This window comes from Pempheris klunzingeri, chromosome 11, assembly GCF_042242105.1.
Source record: "Pempheris klunzingeri isolate RE-2024b chromosome 11, fPemKlu1.hap1, whole genome shotgun sequence".
NCBI lineage: Eukaryota > Metazoa > Chordata > Actinopteri > Acropomatiformes > Pempheridae > Pempheris > Pempheris klunzingeri.
The window spans coordinates 14,179,998-14,202,002 of NC_092022.1; the positions used below are offsets into that span (position 1 = coordinate 14,179,998).

The 22,005-nt window shown below is 42.5% G+C and overlaps 4 protein-coding genes across 8 annotated transcripts in view; 1 reads left to right on the forward strand and 3 right to left on the reverse strand.

Annotated features, from left to right (window-relative positions):
• Positions 1-464: 464 nt before the first annotated feature.
• LOC139209291 (D(2) dopamine receptor-like) lies at positions 465-2,048 on the reverse strand. Its single transcript, XM_070838938.1, has 2 exons — positions 993-2,048; positions 465-620 (listed from the first exon to the last, which is right to left on the reverse strand). The coding sequence occupies exons 1-2, from the start codon at positions 2,046-2,048 to the stop codon at positions 465-467; spliced, it is 1,212 nt and encodes a 403-aa protein (XP_070695039.1).
• Positions 2,049-2,563: 515 nt separating this feature from the next.
• On the reverse strand, positions 2,564-9,811 carry ddx20 (DEAD (Asp-Glu-Ala-Asp) box polypeptide 20). Its single transcript, XM_070839525.1, has 11 exons — positions 9,589-9,811; positions 7,569-7,663; positions 6,938-7,106; positions 6,726-6,840; positions 6,380-6,522; positions 5,884-6,022; positions 5,643-5,701; positions 5,107-5,189; positions 4,855-4,960; positions 3,992-4,093; positions 2,564-3,866 (listed from the first exon to the last, which is right to left on the reverse strand). Exons 1-11 carry the CDS (start codon positions 9,782-9,784, stop codon positions 2,731-2,733), a joined length of 2,343 nt encoding a protein of 780 aa, XP_070695626.1. The 5' UTR covers positions 9,785-9,811; the 3' UTR covers positions 2,564-2,730.
• A 1,329-nt stretch (positions 9,812-11,140) lies between these two features.
• On the forward strand, positions 11,141-13,329 carry parapinopsina (parapinopsin a). Its single transcript, XM_070839443.1, has 5 exons — positions 11,141-11,480; positions 12,297-12,387; positions 12,478-12,715; positions 12,829-13,071; positions 13,189-13,329. Exons 1-5 carry the CDS (start codon positions 11,150-11,152, stop codon positions 13,327-13,329), a joined length of 1,044 nt encoding a protein of 347 aa, XP_070695544.1. The 5' UTR covers positions 11,141-11,149.
• Positions 13,330-14,256: 927 nt separating this feature from the next.
• Positions 14,257-22,005, reverse strand: part of LOC139209194 (cyclin-dependent kinase 17-like) — a 39,086-nt gene continuing 31,337 nt past the window's right edge. For 4 of the 5 annotated variants that reach the window (XM_070838822.1, XM_070838820.1, XM_070838823.1 and 1 more), the window contains 4 exons: positions 20,316-20,358; positions 20,116-20,206; positions 19,958-20,035; positions 14,257-17,155 (listed from right to left, as the gene is read on the reverse strand). In XM_070838822.1, coding sequence (XP_070694923.1) covers positions 17,118-17,155; positions 19,958-20,035; positions 20,116-20,206; positions 20,316-20,358 — 250 coding nt within the window. In that variant the 3' untranslated portion in view covers positions 14,257-17,117. Of the gene's footprint in view, positions 17,156-18,504; positions 18,553-19,957; positions 20,036-20,115; positions 20,207-20,315; positions 20,359-22,005 lie in introns of all 5 variants that reach the window. The other variant, XM_070838821.1, reaches the window with a different exon arrangement.

Here is a 22,005-nt window from a genome sequence, read left to right on the forward strand (position 1 = left end):
CAGATAACAGTTTGAATTATTATGTAAGCATATTTCTGCTCAAAAGTGTCAAAGGATTGCATCTTTATTTACAAACAACAAAAACAGAGATCTGTGATTGTGTTTGTCTCTCGCTTTCTCTGGTATGTACTTTCCTTTGATTGTCCTTTTTCTGGGCTCAGTCACTTTTCCTCTCTTTGCTTTGTCCTCCTATGCCACCTGTCAGTGTTGAGACTACTGCTGTGCGTATCTTGTCAGGTGTTTGATATTATTTATGACCTTGTCTTGTGTCCCGACTGTGAAACGCCTGATAAAACATCTATATCTGCCACAAATACAAAATCTGTAGGCTCTCTTCTTCGCTCGCCTTTAAATCACTCTGCATGTTAACACAAGTTAGTGGCTTGTCTTTGTTTAAATTCAGTGGTTTCTTTTAATTCCCAGAAGTGCAACCCATGTGACCCAAATGTTCAGGCACTGAACCCTCAGACCCTCCGTTTGAGGGGACACCCTGGGATGGAGGAGAGGATCTTGCTGAGTTCGGAGCGAAACTGCCTGGTGACTAATGTGTAGATGAGCGGATCCACTGCAGCCTGCACACAGGTCAGCACCATAGCTGATGTCTCCAGCTCCATCACTAGCTGTGGGGAAAACAGGACAAGAGCTTAGGACAGCGCAAGGACACAACGTCAGAATGATTCTGCAGTACAGCCACAGTCTGATCTAGGGCCCAAATTAATTATTTGCAATAACCTTGTAGAAATACTTAAAATGTTCAGTTTTTGCTGATACTACTTTTTTTTAATCTAGTTTGGCATGTGTGGTACCATTACTGAAGCTGTTGTATTAGAGTGAATTATTTGGAATAGGTATTTTACAGCTTTTTCTGGAGAACAGATACTGAAACCTCATAAATTATGCTGGCTATGTGAGAGGTTTCTAATATCACATTGTACAGGCTTTCTTTCTTTTTTTTGTGCGTCTTAGAGTTGTAATAACACTGCTGCACTCACTTTGTCAGTGTCCTGCCACCAGATGACGTTCATTAGCAAAATTACCACCATGGGCACCCAGAAAAGCGTGAACGCAATGATAATGTACCCAAAACGCTGGGCCACTTTCCCCTCCATCCGTTTCTTCCCCCGCTCCCTGGCCCCAGGTGTCAGAAAACACACCGCACCCACTATCTCCGGAGGTCTCCCCCGGTCGTCCCCGGACGAGCCCGCGCAGGGAGCACTGGCTTCGGCCACCAAGAGCACGGTCCGGCGGGGAGGCAGCGGGCTGCCGGAGCAGGACGCAGGCGCGGAGGACCCCGGCGGAGCAGTGTGTGGCTCTGAAGCAGGGACGCTCAGCCAGCCCCAGACGTGCTCCGACACCGTCGGCCTCAGCTGCACTCCCCGGTTGAACACTTTCTTTTGGTGCTGCCTAACAACTCTGAATATCCGCACGTAGTGGATCACGATCACAGCCAGAGACAATCCCCACACCGGCACCAGCACGTAGGGTCCAAATGGATCCCAGTAGCGCGAAGGCTCGTCGCTATGTTCCCAGATGTGCGGACGGCACAGCATGTAAAAAAGCGCCTTTTTGGAGAGAGTCAGGGAGATTACAGCCAAAACGAGGCCGCATGCCCAGATGGACAGGATCCAGAGACGGACCCTCGCTTTCCTCCCCTCGGTTTGGAAAGGGAAAGCGATGGCTTGGAAGCGCTCCACGCTGATGCTGACCAGCGTGAGCAGCTGGACGCAGCTGCACAGGGCATAGGTGAACTGCTGCAGGGTGCACACAGGCACCGACACCTGGCTGTCCTTCCCATAACGCAGAAAAGAGGAGAGCAGCAGCGGCGTGTCCACTGAACACTTCAGCAGGTCGCTGGCGGCCAAGCTGACCAGCAGCGCGTTATTGGAGGTCTGCAGGCTCTTGGTCCTGAAAACAACCCAACAAACCCACAAGTTCCCGGGTAAACCCATGACCAATGTCAAGGTTAAGACTGTGCAGTTGAATGTGAAAAACATCATGTGAGTCCCATAGTGCGCGTTTGTTTCGTTCCACAAAGCGTGTGCAGCCATACTTTCACCTCCCTTTACAGGTGAAATATCTTCCATTCATCCTGCAGAAGCCCCTCTCCTGGTCATTGTTCACTGCTGCTCAGATTGAGCATAATAGAACCATTCACCTCTGTTTCATAATGATTTAATTTGGTGACATAAACGACACAGGCGGTAAAAATAAGCTGAAGTGGACCCCTGGTTTAAACTTAATTTATTCAAGGGTGTTTTGGCCTTTAGTGTTGCCCACTACTGATTGGGTGAAATGTTGGCTGTGGTTGATTAGTCTGCAATCAGGAGCAGGTGGAGTTGTCTGACCTTGCTGTGTCCAGTTGAGGAGATTACATGAGGTAAAGTGTGCAGTTTGCCCCCCCCCCCTCTTCACCTTCACCTTCATCTATAAACATCAGGCTGGATTAGTGGCTAGTGAGGGGGATGCACAATGTATTGATATAAAAAACAAATAGATATAAAGCATGTGAATGTGTCGTGCAATAAGAGAAAGGGGCTTTGACATAAGTGCTCCATACTGGTTATTTATTAGAAAAGTAATTGGGACAGTATATATAGTGCGAATTCATAGAAAAATACACACTCCAACGTTGTAGGTGCAATGTGTTAGAGCAGAAGTCCTGCTGTCCTGTCTTTCCTCACTAGAAAACAGCGTGCGTGATCAATCATCCTGATAAACCGTATCGACAGGTCAGTATTTCAGGAGTTCTTCCATATAGACGGCATTCATACGATAAGCTGCCATCCAGTTTTGGGCTACACTGTAGTAGCTCTGGTAACCTTGCTCTTGAAAGGGAGACATGGAGGCGTAGTAATCATTCCAGGCTCTGTAGCTGGCTCTCCAGTAAGCTTCAGCACTCCACTCCTCCTCCTCCTCCTCCTCCTCCCCCTCCTCCTCCTCTCCGTCATCGTGCTCCCCTTCATCCCATTCCCTCTTCTGCTCTCTGTCGATTTTCTCTGAAGTCTTCGTGCTCTGTTTCTCAAGCTTTTCTTTGATCTTTCTTGGTTTGCTTCTGCCGGCCTGTGCTGGAGACGTCCGATCAGATTCATAGCTCTGCGGCGGAGACAAAGCTCTCCAATGTGATGCACACGTTGTCCGGTGATCTACTTGTGGTGCAGAAGCAGCAGAGGCTTTGGATCTAGTGGCCTCTGCATTTGGTTTGGACAGAGTGGGTGTTTGTTTAGCTTTACTGTGAGGTTTAGTGCATTCACCTCCTCCAGTCTCATCATCCTTGTCAGATTCTGAGCTTGAAGAGCCAGAAAGTGACCTTGGACGTGGAAAGTCATTCTTCCACCGTTTTAAATTTCGCTGTAAATTTTGAGCCTCTTCATCATTAAGAATGACAGACTCTCTCTGCACAGTCTGGTCATCGGGGCTGCCCTCCTCTCGACCTTTAAACTCCCTGATGACCTCCACTGATCTCCCTAACCCTGTGGTGATGAAGCTATGGAAGTCCTGCTCAGCCTCCTCAAAGGTCATAAACCTCGACCTACTGCTCTTGAACGAGCTGAGGGGAGGGATCTTAGGAAGAGCGTCTTGCAGCTCTTTTCGGGACGGCACCACCGGAGGACTATTCTGTGGAAGAGCGACCTTTGCAGGAGATGCATTTCCAGGATTCCCTTCGCTGTGTGCTCCCAGCCTGGGTGCTCGATGGGTCTTCTCTGGCCGTCTTTGACCACTGTGTTCTACAGCTTGATCCGGGACGGTCTTGATATGCTTCCTCTTTTCGGTCTTCGAAGAGAACTGGGGTAAGGGGCCTGACGTGGAAGCCTCGGTGCACACATCCCAATCACACGGGTCGTCCATTAACCCAGGCTCTATGGTGGCTAAAAGGACAGGAGACAATAGTTATTTTCCTCTTGAGCATTAAACTGAAAAGGTTCTATTTTTAAAGAGGGGAAAAAATGACATGTTGCACGTAAAACACCTCACAGACATGGGCGGGACTCACATGGCAATGCAGACAAGCTCAGGCTGCACTTTTGAGCGATTGCCATCATCTTGTTCTCCTCCTCACCATGGCAACAGTAGGTCACAGCAAGCCCCTGAGTGCCTACAAACAAAATGTAATCCTGATGAGAACCCATTCAAATAACAGGAAGGGATAATGGAGGGTGTGTGGGTTGTGTGTCCAGGGATGGTAGACACACAAACACACACACTCCTAGGATTGAATTACCCTCTGTTTCTGAGACTACCCGCAAGTTAAGTCAAGATAATTATAATTAAATGCAGACGATTAGGAACCTATTGACCTTGCTAGGTGGGTCAAACCTGCTCATACTCAAGAGACTTGAGCTAATCTTCGAAATGATGTTTAATGCAGTCAGGAAGGACCAGTCAATGTTCACCACTCAAGCAAATCAAGTCTAATTCAGAGCAACGTAACAGGGGAAACAATTTCTATACAAAAAAAAAAAAAAAAAAAAAAATCAATTTCATGCAAATAATACACCAGACAGCAAATTATTTCTGCCTTAGTTGCAATATTGACCATCACTAATGGGCTGTGTCTGGTGATATAACAATGCCTTTTTTCACATGACAAGGTTAAGAACATTTCAGAGAAAGTGCCATTTGAACATACTTTATGAATAAGAATGTTTGCAACACAACAAAACTCTCTTTTTTTAAGGCGTCCATCAAAATGTGGACCAAAGAGAGGGTCGACGCTGCAATAATGATGCCACGTCTCGACGGACCCTCTGCCTGCACGTTTTGTGATCTCAGGAAATGCAGAATATCACACAACACTGCTTGCTGTTGATTCTAATTACATGTTTCAGCTATAAACAAACAGTAGAAGAGACCAACCAAAGCGGCCAGCCCGTCCAATTCGGTGCATATAGGTCTCCCAGTCCTGCGGCACGTCCAGGTTAATCACCAAGTTTACTTTGTCTGCATCTATGCCTCTGGAAGTCTGATGGGAAGGAAAAGACATGACAGACAGCTGGCCATAAAAACCCAAGGCTAGAATAACACTGAGAAGGGATACGTAAAGACAAGAGCACTAGTGATGGGTAACATATGGAAAGCAGCACAATGGAGGTTGTGTGTGCGTCTCACCAGGTCAGTGGAGATGAGCACTCTGCATTGGTACTGCTTCAGTTTCGACATCGCCTCCAGTCTCTGGTCCTGACTCAGTCCACCTGTACAGGTCATCACACACAGTCACATCAGATCACATCAGCTTAAATCCACTCAGCCAGCAATATAAAGGCCATGTGTGTACTCTATTTTGCAAAAGAGAAAACTAGCCTAAATAGCCATTATAGCAATTAATGCTTAATGATTTTTTTTTTTTTTTTTTCTTCATTTAAGCAAATAACTGCTACGTCTATGAGATGTCAAAAGTAATGACAGAATATAACCCTAACCCAAATGGATGTCTGGCCAACAATCAAAAAACTCCAAAAGTAGCCAATTTACAATTATACAAAACACAAACATTTAAGTTTAAATGTTCAATATTTGTACTTTTTGATATTGCATCAACTATTATTCATTTGTCAGAGGTAATATTCATTACATTTTCTGTTAATGGATTTCATTTCTACACACACACAAAAAACAAAAACTGCTTTTCCACAGGGTCCCCTCACCAGAGATGCAAACAGCCGGTAAGCCTTTGGAGGACAGGATGTCTGCCAGGTGCTGAGCCCTGTGGGAACAATCCATCGCCACATTTATGAAGCCATCGCTCAGAGATACATCATCGGTTTTCAGATCTAATAAATGTTCACCATCAAGTCAAAGTCATGCAGAGAGCAAATCCACAACTGAGATACATTTTTTTCAAGCGCACCTATGAGGGCAAACGTAACGATTAAACCTGTGCGTTACCGAGTGTGCAGGTTAGAGAACACCAGGGCCTGGTTGAACGGGATTTTACTGAAAAGCTCCAGCAAGTGCTGCACCTTCTCTTCGAAAATCTTGTGAGGTAAAGGATGGGAGTGCACCAGCTTGTAATACTGCTTCAGACCTGGCAGGGGGTGCAAAAGGATAACACAGATGGGAGAATATCAATTCAAGCATCACTGACAGAAACGAGTAACACAAACATTTGATTGTGTCAAAGAGACAACAATGTTTTCTGAACAGGCCATCATGTTGCTCCTTGGTTACTGTCAATCACCTCACATCTTCAGGAAGAAATCTAATTTTCTGCCAGGAAATTACACTTAAAACGTGTCACATTACAAACTTTATTATCCCATCAATGTTAGCTAGACATAAGTGAAGTAATATGCCTAAAATAAAGTGAAGCTTTTATCGTTAGAATTTCTCTCTCAGCTTCTTGTAGTAACAGTGATGAGAGCACATTCGACCAGGCTCTTACCTTTAAGGCCCATGTCACTGGGATTTAGTCTGACAAAGGTTGGCTCTCTCATGTAGCGGGTAAGGTACTGAGCAAGGGATTCTGGGTAGGTGGCAGACAGCGCGAGCATCTGTTTGTTCACCGGCAGAGAGGAAAAGATCCAGCTGGAGAGGCGAGCAGAGGAGATGGGTGAATTTCAGTGTGTGTTTTGGTGAATGAGCACACGATCTCTTGATATTTCATTTATGCAGACACGTTACGAGGGGTTTAAGTCAAAATAGTCTGGTTGAATAACATCAGCAGCCTGTGGGCTACAGTGTAACTAATTTAATACAAGTATGATTCTAGACGCTTCTTCTCATCTTACTTTATCTGTTCCTGGAAGCTGCCCTCCTCCAGCAGCTTGTCGGCCTCGTCCAGAACAAACAGCCTGATGCTGGCAGTGGACAACATGCCCAGCTCGATAAGCTGCTTGATACGACCTGCGTGCATAACCAGGAGCATAGTCACACAACTCAAACAGCAGCATGTCAGCGACATAAACAGTATGCCAAGTACTAAACTAAACTGGCTTCTTACCGGGTGAGCCCACGGCTACGTGACACTTCTTCAGGTGGAGTTTGTCCTGACTCAGAGGCCGGCCCCCGATGAAAACGTGGCACTCGAGACCCTCCATGGCACAGCCTATGGCCATGACGACAGAGTGGATCTGCACTGCAATCTCACGTGTGGGAGCTAGGACAAGGACCTGCAGGAGGGGAAAGAAAGAGTGAAGAAAGTTAGATGTCAACACGTGCTTACATTTGGTTGAGAGCAGATTAAGGACAGATAGGTGTTGGGTGGTTCCCAATCAGTAAGACCCCGCAGCTAACACGATTACAGTGCAGCAGTTCATCAACAAGACCAGACGTAGCTCCGCTTTATTAATAATCATCCTCATTCATTTACTCTTTTGACACTGAGCAGCTTAACCTCATCAGAATAAAAACACCAAAAGCAAAGTGATTATTTCTCATGGCCATCTGCTGTTGGGAAAATTGAGCAGAGTGGTAAAGCTTCAAAATATTTTTCATTACAAAATTACAAAATGTCTGAGGGTTGATTACATTTTTGGAAAGTATGTGCATGCCCGAGTTTAAAAGAGCAGAAAAGCTACATTTCCCCATATTTCACTAATCGTGTTGATCTCCACGGGAGTAAATCTGCTCACCTGAGTTGCAGGATTCTCCAGGACCAGAAAGTCCAGGGCGATCGTGCAGAACACACACGTCTTCCCAGTGCCAGACTTGGCCTGCACAATCAGATCTGAAACGGCAGATGGACAACGTAGGGCTGCATAATTCATCTGAACAGTAACGATTGTGCTTTTGATTTCCACAGTCAATGAAACTTGATTGGGTGCAATGTTGACGGTTCACCTCTAGAGTGATCCATCCAGTGTAAAATGTTTTTACTTTAACTACTTTCTACTGAAAACAGCCCCCATTTTGAGAAAACATGTACAGCTGTTCTGAGGATTATCCAGATCAACAGCAAAGCAGTTTCTGGAAACTACTGTTGGTGTTAAATTGTTTGAATACGATGTTTTTCCAATGCTGTACGCACAGGAAACTAAATTCTATTTACCTCCAGCCAAACCAAACCAACAACAGTACAACACGGCCATATCTTGTGGTTTCATCTGCTATTCCTGTGATTAGAGGGACAGCAGTGAATCAAGTTTCTCCTCAGTCACTGTTCGCCCTCTTATGACATTTAATTCAGCAGCAACTCGTCACACTTAACAAGCTGTTACGAGAAAATGTTTTAGCTGGAAGGAAATAAGTCAAACCTGCAATTGATAATAAAAATGCTTGTTGGTTAATTATCTGTCAAACAAACTGATCAAATAATTATTTAAACGTTTCTGCTCTAAAACTGCCCATTAATGTTTCCTAAAGAACATCATGACCTCATTAAATTAGAGCTGAAATACCATCAGCAATCGATCATTTAGTTTAATTTATTGCAATTAGTCATTTTTCAAGCTAATTAACTGCATAACATTCTCAGGATACACACTCTCAAAATATGACGATTTTATGCTTTTTTTTGTCACACAATAGTGACTGAACAGGTTTTTTCCCCAAAAAAACATTTACCACTATAGACCAGATGATTTATTGACTAATTAATGGAAATATTTGATCAATCAGTAATCGTTAATAATGATCCTCAAACTGCTTGGTTTGTCCAAAGCTGAAAAATATTCACTTGAAAGTCACAAAAAAGTAACACAGCCAGTAAACGTTCACATTTGACTATTAGAATAAAACAGTGATTTCTTTTTCTGGCATATCTGCTTAAAAAAGGACGACACAATTAAAGTGACAACAAATAGTACATTAACTGATTTACAGAAATGTAATCAACTAGGCCTATTTTTATTGTTGAATAATCAGTTTAGTCATTCATGAAGCTCTTTATGAACGCCAAATATTTACTAGTTCCAGCTTCTCATATGTTTTGCTTGATGCTTCTCTCTGTCATATTTGATAGTAAATTAAATATCTTGAGGTTTTGGACTAAAAACATTTTAAAATGTCACTTTGGACTGTGACAAATTAGAATGATAAAAATAATTTACTTACATTTACTCCACTATTTTCCTACATTTTACAGACAGAGGGATTAAGTGATCTAAAAAATAATCAACAATCATAATCAATAATGCAAACAATAAATGTTAAATTGCTTGTTTTATCTGACCAGCAGTCCAAAACCAAAAAAAGTTATTTAGTTCACTACCAATGAAAAATAAAATAACCAGGAAACACTCACATTTGACAAGCTCTGATTGTGCAGCTTTTTTTTTTTTAGGCATTTTTGCTTAAGAAATGAACACATGCTGGTTTCACACAAGACAATGATATAATAATCAATTATCAAAATAGTTTCCAATTAGCTAATCATTTAGTTGAAGCACCATCAGGGTGGCTGGAAGCAACCTGCAGATGTCATGAGTCAAATGATTAAAGATATGAATAAAAGCATTAGTGGATTATAATTTCTCAGTCATGTCAGTTTTTCTTTCACTTTTATATGAACTGAGCTTGTATGCAGTGGTGACAAAATAAAAAATAACTATTCAGTACAAATGACGACGACAACAACACACACACACACACACACACACACACACACACACACACACACACACACACACACACACACACGTCTAAAGAACCCACCCAGTCCGCAGCGGCCCAGCGGGATCGCCTTGAGCTGGATCGGGGAGGGTTTGTGGAAGCCCGCGGCGGTCAGTCCTTCCAGCACGGCCCGAGAGAGCAGCAGGGAGCCGAAGTCGATCCCCTCCGACAGAAGCACATCATCGGTCCGCTTTCGCGTGTCTATATCGTGGGCAGCTTTCCTCACGGAGGCAGCCATGTTGACTGCGCTGTTTACCGCCGGAGAACAAACGCAGCTGCTTTAATCCGCTCTGGAGCTGCAGCTGTAGTCTCTACCGCCCTCTAGTGGCTGGGAGGGGAACTGATAGCAGCCACCAGATAAAATGATCAAAATAAAAACAAAACAAACAAACTTGCAAACTCTATTAGTTTAAGAGAGGATGATGGACGAGCTGTGGTGGAGGTCCTTCCTTCCAGCAGCTGTCAGGCTCCACAACCAGCACTGCTCCCAGTAGACCACACATGCACTAAAACACACAGCAGCGGCACTATATTGTACACCAATGTGCAATATATTTATTCAGAACAACCTTCCACAGTCTTTGGACTGTGGGAGCAAGAAGAAAATGAAAAAAGGCATTCATTAAGTAAAAAGTGAAGTATACAGATTCTGAGATCTGTTTGATGGCAAATTTAGTCTTATGAATGTAGAATTGACCTACTTTATGCTAATGAGGAATGTTTATTTTGCAACCTTTAGTTTGCTTTAATTTAATGTAGGTGTTGCAGACATCAGGGTGGAGCCCTGGTTAGAGACACTAAGCCTGGACTGATGCTCCAGTATCTACTCTGCTATAGAGTCCTTGAGGAACACAATTCAGTCCTGAACTTCCTTTCCGACCTCTTTAAAAGGGAACACGAGACAAAAAAGGAAACAGTAGACTGTAGGTTTGTCTCCTCACAGTAAATGATTGGTACATTCAAAACCAGTTACCTGTTTATTGTTACCCCATTTCATTTGTTTGGTTGACATATGTTAGTTAATCCAAAAGCAGCGCCTGTGCACAGAATTAATGTTAAGCCTCTACGAGCTGAGTAATTCAGTGTATACAACAACAGGTGACACTAACAAGCTGTAATGCACCCTCTGTGCATTTAACCGACAGACATGCATTTAGCTGATGTTACTTCATTACTCGGCAGCTGCTGTAAACCCAGCAATCATGGAAAGTGCAGTCTTACGGGATATTAGACAGAATTATTGTCTTCACAATCCGGATCCACGGATTTTGTTCTCAAGAATTAAATGTCATGGTCTAGAGCCTCTCTCCTCCTATTGGGCTTATTAAGAGGGTCCCATCTCCTTCTCTTCTCCCAAGCTGCACCAGAGCAGCAAACATGCAGCATCTGTAGGGAGACATTCCATTGGTTGTTGATATTGCTGGATTACTAAATTGATTTTTAGATTATTCTTACTTATTCTTTTGTTTTACATTTTGTGAAGCTGTTGTTTTCACCTGTGGATTTTGGACGTGCTATGAGCTACGGTTGTTCATGGACCACTGACACCTAGTTTTCATACGAGGGAGCAGTTAGAGCACTCATCTACTCTACACTGAGCAAAATGGAGCATCCTGTCCTACAGGGAAACTCCTCAGCGTCTCATAGCTCCGTCGACACTTACCCTCTGTCTCGGACTGGCTACACAATACTGGCCGTTATCATGGGTGTGTTCTCTGTGGCGGGGATCATCCTCAATGTGCTGGTGATCGTGGTGACTGTTAGACACAGACAGCTAAGACAGCCTCTCAGCTATGCCCTGGTCAACCTGGCTATATGTGACCTGGGCTGTGCTGTTTTTGGAGGTCTGCCCACCACAGTGACCAGTGCCATGGGATACTTCAGCCTGGGGCGTGTGGGCTGCATGTTAGAGGGCTTTGCTGTATCCTTTTTTGGTGAGTTCATACATATTCAGCATAGTGTTTTTTTGTCCAAAAGAAGAGTTTGCATCTTGAAGTGCTACATATAGCTGGGTATAGTTTAATTTGCACAGTGGTAGAATCACATTATCTTAAGTTAAAGTAGCAAAACAGAGAAGTAGAAATACTCCACCATCAAAAATATTCTATCATAATCTTACTGAAGTTAAAGTATTGCCAAAAATATATACTTCAGTCTAAATATCTAAACTCGTTCTACAGGAAAAATGGCTTATTATATATTAGATTATTAGATTGTTAGTGTTGATGCATCAGTAGCATTTTGAAGCTGGTCAAGGTAAGTCTGCAAGGGTTGGGAGATGGTTCTGATACACAAATTTGTATCTGCTTTTTGGGGGATTTTCTCATATTTCTTTCTCATTTCTCCTTATTGTAGAATATCCGATAATCTTGCCTTTTGGGACTGGGAAAAGTTATTTAAATGAGACTGAAATCATTGTTTAGTGAAACCGCTAACCCTTTATAGACCTCTGGAATTTAACAAGGGTTCCCAAATTTTTTGTAAGGCATTCCAAGACAAAAAGGTTGGGATCTATTGGTGTAATCTTTGACAAGGTGTCTTAAATGCTTATCATGTGTGTTTTTAGTTAAAATCTTAATGAGAAAAGTAAAGCTGTCAGGCTAATGTAGTAGAATGAAAAGTACAATATTTCCCTTTAAAATGGGATAAATATAGTTAAGTATAGTACTTATGTAAATGTTTTTAATAATGAAGGATACTTTTCACACACACAAAAAAAGTTATAAATAAGTTTTCCTTCTTTTTGTTAGGTATAGCGAGCCTGTGTACAACAGGGGTCATTTCTGTTGAGCGCTACATTGTGGTGTGTCATCCCGTTGGTGGCGCCCTCTTTCAGACCAGGTGCAGTATTGACCCACAAGGCAGCATCACACAGAGTACAAACTTTGATCACTCCAGCAGCATGTGACACACCATCTCTGCTGCCCTCAGACATGCCGTAGCTGGAGTGGTGCTGTCCTGGGCGTGGTCGTTTGTGTGGAACACTCCGCCTCTGTTTGGTTGGGGAAGTTATGAGCTGGAGGGAGTCAAGGTCTCCTGCGCCCCTAATTGGTACAGCCGGGATGTCGGGAACATGTCCTACATCATCACCTACTTCTTCGTTTGCTTTGCTGTGCCCTTCTCCATCATCTTGGCGTCTTACTTACGGCTCTTGTGGACCCTCCGTCAGGTAATCAGCGTAAATGTTGGCCGTGTGGACAAGCAAGTGCACTTTGTCGTCTTTTCATCCCAAAGTGACCAGCAGCACAATAAAGTCTGTTTGCGTGTATTTTGATGTCATAGGTGACCAAGATGAAGGTGTCGGAGGCTGGTAGCACCAATCGTGTGGAGATGCAGGTGGCACGTATGGTGGTGGTGATGGTGTTGGCCTTCCTAGTGACCTGGCTGCCGTATGCTGCCATGGCCCTTGCTGTCACCATAGACTCCAGCATATACTTTGACCCCCTCATCGCTACCATACCTGTTTACTTGGCTAAAAGCAGTACTGTCTACAACCCCATCATATATATTTTCATGAACAGACAGGTAATCCTCTATCATGTGCATTTCTATTCACACAAACAGACAATTCAAGCACATACAATAGAATCACACACTGTTGTTCCCCTGGATTGACCACATGTGCTGTATGTGTGTTTCCAGTTTCGAAGATATGCTATTCCCACTGTCCTGTGCGGGAGGAACCCGTGGGCCTCAGATCCACAGATTTCCGAGGCAGAGACCACAGTTGCTTCTCTCAACAAGAGCCAAAAATTCTCACCTAAAGAATCTTTAAAAGAATAATTGTATATATGAATCCCCATGGTCTCACTCCTCCTGAGGCAGCAACCAGTTCATTTCAACCATCTGCCAACCTCCTCTGCAAGGAAAGATTCATTTCACAAAATATGTAAAACAACATATGGATAACTGATGTGGATCCCAGGAATGAAGGCCACAAACATCCTGTGTAGTCACAATTTAAATGAAAAAAAAAACACGAAAGCAGCTGTGAAAAGGAAGAACAAAACCATTAAACTGTATTAGATTCTCTGTGTTCAAATCTGTCTGTCTTTTCCTGCTGAGGCAGTCACAACTGTACATATATTCTGACAATAAAGACAACCCCTTTGTCATGGATATTACTGATCATATGTAATTATTTTTGATTTCACCATGAGGATCGTGAGAGCTGTGTAAAATTCAGCAGATTCAAAGTTTTAGAGATTTAATGTTCGGGTCCACATTCACGAAAAAATAAAATTGTAATTACTTTGCTGCTGAAACAACCTACATGGTTTACTAAAATTAATGACATGCATGCACATGTTTTGTTTATGGGTGTCATCTAAAATCTCTATAGTGCCAGCAAAATAATCTTCCTTTCCTTAGGCCTTGTAGTCGGTGGCTGGATTACTTGGGTTAAGAGGCTTACATTGAGTATAGTGAAAAACACACACAAACACACTTACTTAGATTAAATGAAATGTCTAATTGCTGATGTATAATTTTCTGAATTATAGCTTCAAGTAAAAAGTATCAGCTCTGTGTTGAGAAACTTAACAAGTCAAGTAATGTAAGTAAGATTTTGTAACCTGCTAAAGCCGAGTAATGGTGGACAGAGGGCATGTAAGTGTAGCTGATGATGTAATCTATCACGCTCGATAGTGATGTATTTTTAAAGGATTTGTGACAAGGAAAAAGTAACTACATTATTTTTTTTGAATTTTTTATTAGGTGTACACATCCCCATTCGCTTCTTAAGGTCTGTTCTCAAACATGGTACACACCCCTAGCACACAAACAGACCTTTGTCACCTTTATATGACTTTTATGGCTTTCATTGATAAAAATCAAAATAATCAGCGTGTTATACTCCATTGCAACATGATACTTCACTCCAGCCTTTTGGATCCAGCATGTTAAACAGCAAGAAAAAACCTGTCATCAGTTTAGTCAAGTCTCACAGTTTGATCATTCACAGTCATTTCTCCCTCACTAAATAAACACAAATGCAATCATACTCATCCTATTACCTTGGCTTTTTATTGATTACAGAAATATTGCTATGACTTTCAGTAAAGAAAAGCAAAAAAAGCCAGAGTGTGAATAGCTGTATCAAACCTGTACACTTTAGTATATACAGAGTGAGGGATCATCTATGTACATGCTACATACGTCACACTCTGGGTAAATAAGTAGTCCTTCGGACAGGCACTGACACGGGGTCACTTCATCCACTCTGCGTCCACGTCAGATGCAGAAGCGACCCGAGGTCAGCGCCTGAGGAACAGGAAACTCCAATCTACACTCACAGGCCATCTCATTGATACAGTACATGTTGACATGTCAACTGATTGGTGTGTGAAACAGTTGTGTGCTTGAACACCTGGTGCTTGAAGGACTGACTTTGGTCATGTTGTTTCTGGCAGCCTGTAACAATGACAGCAGGAAACAACAGCGTGTCGGAGTGCTTGGAGTCCTGCTTAATGTTAGTGCCCGGTTATACAGGCTACACAACAGCTATAACTTGTACTATGCACCTTGAAGCTTGAAGCTGAGTCAGATTTGTCATACAAACTATCTGGTCCCAAAGCTGGCAGCACATCACACTGTTGAACACTGTTGTATTTGTGTTGTTTAAGGTTCAGTCTCCAGAGTCACTGAGGAGCTGTTACAGGTTAATGTGGTGTTTGGTGTAAAAATCATGTAATGCGACCATGTTCCATGCAAAATGTAAACCAAGTGGAGGTATTCCTTTTCCAGCAGCAGCTATTTCACATACCAACTGAAAACAGTTGTGTTTAATACACAAACATGCTTGAAGAGATGGCAAGTAAAGACATGGGTAAGGTAGTCTCTGAACAGCAATATTATGATCAACTTAACAGAGGACGAATGACACAGAAGACTGACAGGTTGATGCTGAGAAATAATTCTTCCGCCTCTTCCTCTTCTTCACATACCATTTGAACCAGCTTTGCAAAGAGTTTCAGGCCATGCTCTACAAACTCTGCACTACTGGGGAGACATACAAGACCAGCTGTACCTCACAGCATCCACACGACAACACTAGCAATAAGTCCTGAGCTCAAGGAATGTGCAACACGTCCCCAGCCAGTCGATAACGGTCCCGCGGGGAACACAGTAAAGACTGAGAACAGCATCCTGGAATTATCATTGCTTCTGGCAAAGTAAAAAGTATGATCATATATACATATCGGGGGGAAAACAAAAGTAAAGATAAATGCACATGAAGTTGGGCAGGACAGGTTTGGGGTTGTTGAATGTTCTACTTATGATCTAAGGAGGTAAAAATCAGGTGCAAAGAGTACATTTCAACATCAACACCTGTACACCACACAACAAATCAAGACAACTTCTGAGTCAAGGCAAAACAGGAAGGGGGTGTCTAAGAATAAGCAGGTGAGGATTTTTACACTTCCTTCACCTCTCTGTCCTTACGGTTTGTCCTTCTTGTGTACTGAAACAGGAGCATCTTGCAGCGTGGTGTTCTTTACAGCAAGTGAGCACGTGTCAAATGTAATTATTGTCTACTACAGGTTTGTGAGTGGTTTTAATTGCAATGCAGTGAAGTGACCAATTCCATTGGTGAAGGTAAATACGTCTGTCCTATGGTTAGTGACTTGTTTCTCTTTTTTGGCTTTTTAGATTTGATTCTTCTTCATTCTAATATCTAGAAAGTACTTTACATCCTACTCTGCTTGAGTAACTAATGAGGTAACGTAATGACAGCCACCCTGACCTCTACTGGACAATAAGGTGCTAAAGTTTATCTCTGTAAACTCCATTGATCTACATACTCTTAACTTTCAAGTGAACCATCACTGTGTTTGTGTGTTTATATGTGTGTGTTTCTAAGACAGAGAATGAGAGAGAAGGAGAGAGAGAGAGAGAGATTGTGTGTTTGTGTTGTTATAAAGATCATGTAATAAAGGGCCATTAGGCAAAGGTTTAGGGTTGAGGTGCAATATTCAGAGTTTGGATTCAGGCTGAGGCGTGTTATGAAAAAGCAGAGTTCTACAGCTCAGTCTCTTTATGTACAACAATAGTCCAAACCAAAAAGAAAAGCCGTAGGTGAAAGAGAAAGCGACCGGTTCCCTCTCTCGTCCTTTGCCTTCGAATCGTGTCCACTTTTCACTCCTTCTTCCTCCCAGCTCACTTATACAGCAAGTTCGGTTCAAAAACCGGGTCAGCCCACGTCCTAAATGCTGCCCTCTTCTGGACAGCAGCAGTAGTAGCAGCAAGGAGAATCTTGTACTCTCCCACTTTTCTTCCAGCATTACGCACTCCTCTCATTACCAGGTTTGTCTGTCTTTAGGGTTGAGCCGACTCTTTTTTTTAGTAAAGTATAAATTCTTCAGCCTTAGTTCTGTGTGGTTTTGTTTCCATGTTGCTGTATGTATGTGTGTGTGTGTGTGTGTGTGTCTGTTTTCTTCTTCAGTGTATGTATTTATGTGGCAGGGTGTGTGTCGCCCCTTCAGTGTGCGTGTGGCAGGGTCAGTGAATGTATGTCTGACAGGACAGCTCCACGTGTCACTGTCCTCCTCACCTCAGCGCCCCCGCCAGCACTAAAACAACACACTCTGCCTCCTGCTCTTCCCCTGGGCTGAGAGAGTGAGACAGAGAGACAGAGAGAGAGAGAGAGACAGAGAGAGAGAGAGAGAGAGAGAGAGAGATGTGAAAAAAGGTTTGGATTTCATTTAGACACTCAAACACACATCACCACACACGCAAATTCACTTCATGCCAGCAACACAAAAATTACACAGTATGGCCAAAAGCAGTGGATGGAGGTCTGCAACTAATGTGATTATTGTCATTACTAATTAATTTATCGACTTCTCCATTGATTGTTTTGTCAAAAAACATCAGAAAATAGAGCAAAATTGCCATCACAGTTTCCTTGAGCTCATGGTAACACCATTAAATGTCTAAAACCCTAAAATATTTCATTTGGTATAACATAAGACAAAGGAAAGCAGCCAATTCTCACAGCTGGCAAATGTTTGGCATTTTTCTTGAAAATGTAAATATATGATTAAATGGTTATTAAAGTAGCTGTCGATTTATCTTCTAGCTGCAGCTCTAGACACACAAACATCACACACATATGTGAGAGTTGAACATTTCGTTCCAAAACCATGGGGATTAATAAGCTGCTATAACAGCCTCCGCTCTTCTGGGAAGGCTTTCCGCAAGATTTTGGAACCTGTTTTTTGGGGGATTTGCTCCCATCAGCCGCAAGAGCATTAACGAGGACTGGCACTGATGTTGGGTGATAACGTCACACAATTCCAATTCATCCAAAAAGTGACCTCAAAGTGGCCCATATTTATCAAACTGCTAAAAAGTTAAATCTGGCACTTGAAACTAGCAATCCTTCACCTTTACTCCTACTCACACACATAAAAATAAAAGCTATTAATCAAAAGTCTTCTGACTCAAAAAAAATACTAAAATGAATAGTTAACAGCTTAAGACCACCATCTGAGACACATTTTGGAATGAATGTATAAAATATAATTGGTTATGATAAATAATATGTTGGTTGTAGCTAAATGCTTATTTGATATCATTCTTTTATTTTTCATCAAAGTGTAAAGCTGTGTTAAGCTGATTTTCTTTTTTGTAATTCCTGTGTTTTACTTGGCATTGTGGTAACAGAGTAGTCAAGTATTTCCACACTAAACTAGAAAAAACATTTGTTTCTGGATCTGGGTCTAAAAACCACCACTGCTACTACTTTTGGCCATATAGTGCAGCATTGTTGTTATCAGTGCTTCTAGGCGTTACAAATATATAGTTCTATAACCTGTAATATTGTGTGTAATTTCATGTTGCTAAGGCTAATTCATACTTACCAGTGCTTGCAGTAAAACAAACCCATGTCCATGCTGACAGAAAATGTATTTAAAACACACAACCAAACACACACCACACCAAACCCTCACTTACAGACTCAACAAAAAGGCTACATCTCTCGCTGCAGAAACCTAAACAGGACTGCAAAAGAAAACAATCAAAAGATTTGATCCCCGTTCTCTGATCATACTCTTTTCTTATATGAATATAGTTGCCCCTTTCATCCCTGAAATAAACACTGGGAGTGGCTCGCTCTGAGAAAAAGAGCATTAGGTAAGTGAAAGCTGAGATGATGCATGTGAGTGCAGGGCTGGAAATGTGAGGGAGGGCCGGCAGCCGAGAGAGAGTGGCCGGAAGGAGAAGACTTAACAAATGATAGAGAAAAGAAAAGAAAAGAACTACAGAAAGACTGAAGGGGTGAGAGTTTAAACAGGTAACATATAATGTGTTTTGTTTGGTTCAGGGAATGTAAGGAGGAAAGTGAAATGTATCAGTATTTAGTCCGGATCTGCAACCAGGAGAGCCATACGTAGAGAGGAATTGCAACAAAGACAAAGTGCAAATGGACAAAAGAAGAGAGGCCAAGTGACAGCCAAACAGAAAAAAAGAGAAGGGCTAGAAGACAGACAGAATGAAAGAGACCGTATTTACCAGAACGATAGGGGCCACTCAGCCAGTGGAAGTGGAGGAGAGATTGTGACTCTGAGCCCTGGGATTGGCTGCTTCTCTCTGGAAGTACTGCGAGGGTGCAGAGCCTAGCTTATGGGCCACCGCTTTTTAGGGTTAGGGGAGGGAGGGGAGGTCGGGAATATTGAGGTGTTACGGAGCAGTTGGAGTAGGGCACACAAGGAAGATAGAAAGGATTAAGGGAAAGATGAACATTGCGGAAGAGGAGAGCATGGGTACCAAAAGAGAGTTTATCAGAACATGACAGAGAGACAGCAGAAGCAGAAAGAAACAGAGACACAGACTGAGACTGTGGTAAAGACAGAAACACTTACGTAAATCTAAGCAAATGTCAAAAGGGCACAGTTAATGTATAGTGGTTCGGACAGGGGCAAAACTCCTCACTCTAATAATTTTGGTTATTAATTATGCTTCATGGTACTTGTGTAGCTTATTGTTCATAATAGTGTTGTTGGCAGGATAGATTCATTTCCTCACTGCATGGCAGAGTGCACTTTTGAGCATGTAAATCAATGTACTGCTATTTGTTTTGTTTTTTTTAAAGAGTCTACAGCCATGGTAGTGGCTCTGTGAGGCTGTACTTAAGCTCAAGTATGCTAACAGGTTTTTAAGTGTATTATAGTGGCTGTTGTGAGTTGGGGATCTGTGTGCAGTGAAGCATAAACCTGGTGATAGACTGGGACACTGTGTGACATGTATGAGCACACAGTGACATGAGAGACAACATAAAGGTAACAGAGAGAAAAAGAGAGAGAATAGGAAGAGGACAGGGAGCAAGACCTATTCTCTATCATGTTCCCAATGAGACTTCCTCATTTTTTGTATTTTCCCTTCTATTTTTCTATCTTAGAGGACTTACTTGACTCTGGATAGACTGATGATCTCTTCCCTGGATCTTTCTGGAGCATAATGCCTTTTATAGAGAAGATGGATGCAGCTGAAATCAACAGAGGGTTAGTGAGACAGTGTTTGTAGGCTACACTTGTATGTTCCACATATCAGACTGTGTGTACTCACTGTCAGCCAGTGTTTGAACCTGCTCGCCAAGGCTTCTGAAGTACGCTTGTCTGAGAGCTTCCTCAGCTGATACACGCTTCTTGGCCTCAAACTAGAGACACAATCAGATAAAGAGGGGATACAAAGGGAAACATTTCTAGTCTAATGCTTTAGGTGTACATATATTCAAAATATTCATCGTTATAAGAAAAGTTTATTACCTGTAGAAGCATTGCCAGCAAGTCATGACCATCGTTGTCTATCCTGTGTCGCAGAAAGCAAGAGAAAAACGCAAGATGGGAAAGTGACAGAAAGAGAGAATGGAGTGTCAGTGTGGTCAAATGCTGACCTAAGCTGAATGGGCAGTATAGTGTTCCTGCCATTTCAACACAGGCGGAAATACTTGACTACAGTCCCTACTGGAAATCAGTCCTTATCTTATTACATCTGACATATCACAGTCACTTAATGCAAAGGTTCACAACAGTCAAGTATACAGTGGTGTGAAAAAGTATTTGCCCCCTTACAGATTTCTTCTGTTTTTGCTTTTTTGTCACACTTACATGTTTCAGATCATCAAACAAATTTTAATATCAGAAAAGATGACCTGAGTAAACACAAAAAGCAGTTTTTAAATGATGATTTCATTTATTACGGGAAAAAAGCTATCCAAACCAACCTGGCCCTATGTGAAGTAAGTAATTGCCCCCTAAACCTAATAACTGATTGTGCCACCCTTGGCGGCAACAACTGCAACCAAGCATTTGCAATAACTGGCGATGAGTCTTTCACATCGCTGTGGGGGAATTTTCTCTTTTCTCTTATTTGCAGAATTGTCTTAATTCAGCCACATTGGAGGGTTTTCGAGCATGAATGGCCTGTTTAAGGTCATGCCACAGCATCTCAATTGGATTTAAGTCCTGACTTTGACTAGGTCACTCCAAAACCTTCACTTTGTTTTTTTTGAGCTATTCAGAGGTGGACTTGCTGGTGTGCTTCGGATCATTGTCCTGCTGCATAACCCAAGTGCGCTTGACCTTAAGGTCACAAACTGATGGCCGGACATTCTCCTTCACGATTTTCTGGTAGAGAGCAGAATTCATGGTTCCATCAATTACGGCAAGTTGTCCAGGTCCTGAAGCAGCAAAGCAGCCCCAGACCATCACACTACCACCACCATGTTTGACTGTCGGTATGATGTTCTTTCTCCGAAATGCTGTGTTAGCTTTACGCCAGATGTAACGGGACGCACACCTTCCAAAAAGTTCCACTTTTGTCTCGTCAGTCCACAGAATATTTTCCCAAAAGTGTGGGGGATCATCAAGATGTTTTTTTAGCAAGTGTGAGATGTGCCTTTGTGTTCTTTTTGGTCAGCAGTGGTTTTCACCTTGGAACTCTCCCATGGAGGCCATTTTTGCCCAGTGTCTTTCTTATTATTGAATCAAGGACACTGACCTTAACTGAGGCAAGTGAGGCCTGCAGTGCTTTAGATGTTGTTTGGGGTTCTTTTGTGACCTCCTGCATGAGACGTTGATGCACTCTTGGAGTCACTTTGGTAGGCCGGTAGTCCTGGGAAGGTTCACCACTGTTCCATGTTTTCTCCATTCGTGGATAATGGCTCTCACTGTTGTTCGCTGGAGTCCCAAAGCCTTAGAAATGGCTTTTTAACCCTTTCCAGACTGATAGATGTCAATAACTTTGTTTCTTGTCTGTTCTTGAATTGCTTTAGATCGGGGCATGATGTGTTGCATTTTGAGATCTTTCAGCCTACTTCATGTTGTCTATTTAAGTGATTTCTTGATTCTACAGCTCTGGCAGTAATCAGGCTTGGGTGTGGCAAGTGAAATTGAACTCAGCTTTCAAAAATGTGGTTAATCACAGTTCATTCATGATTTAACAAGGAGGGGGCAA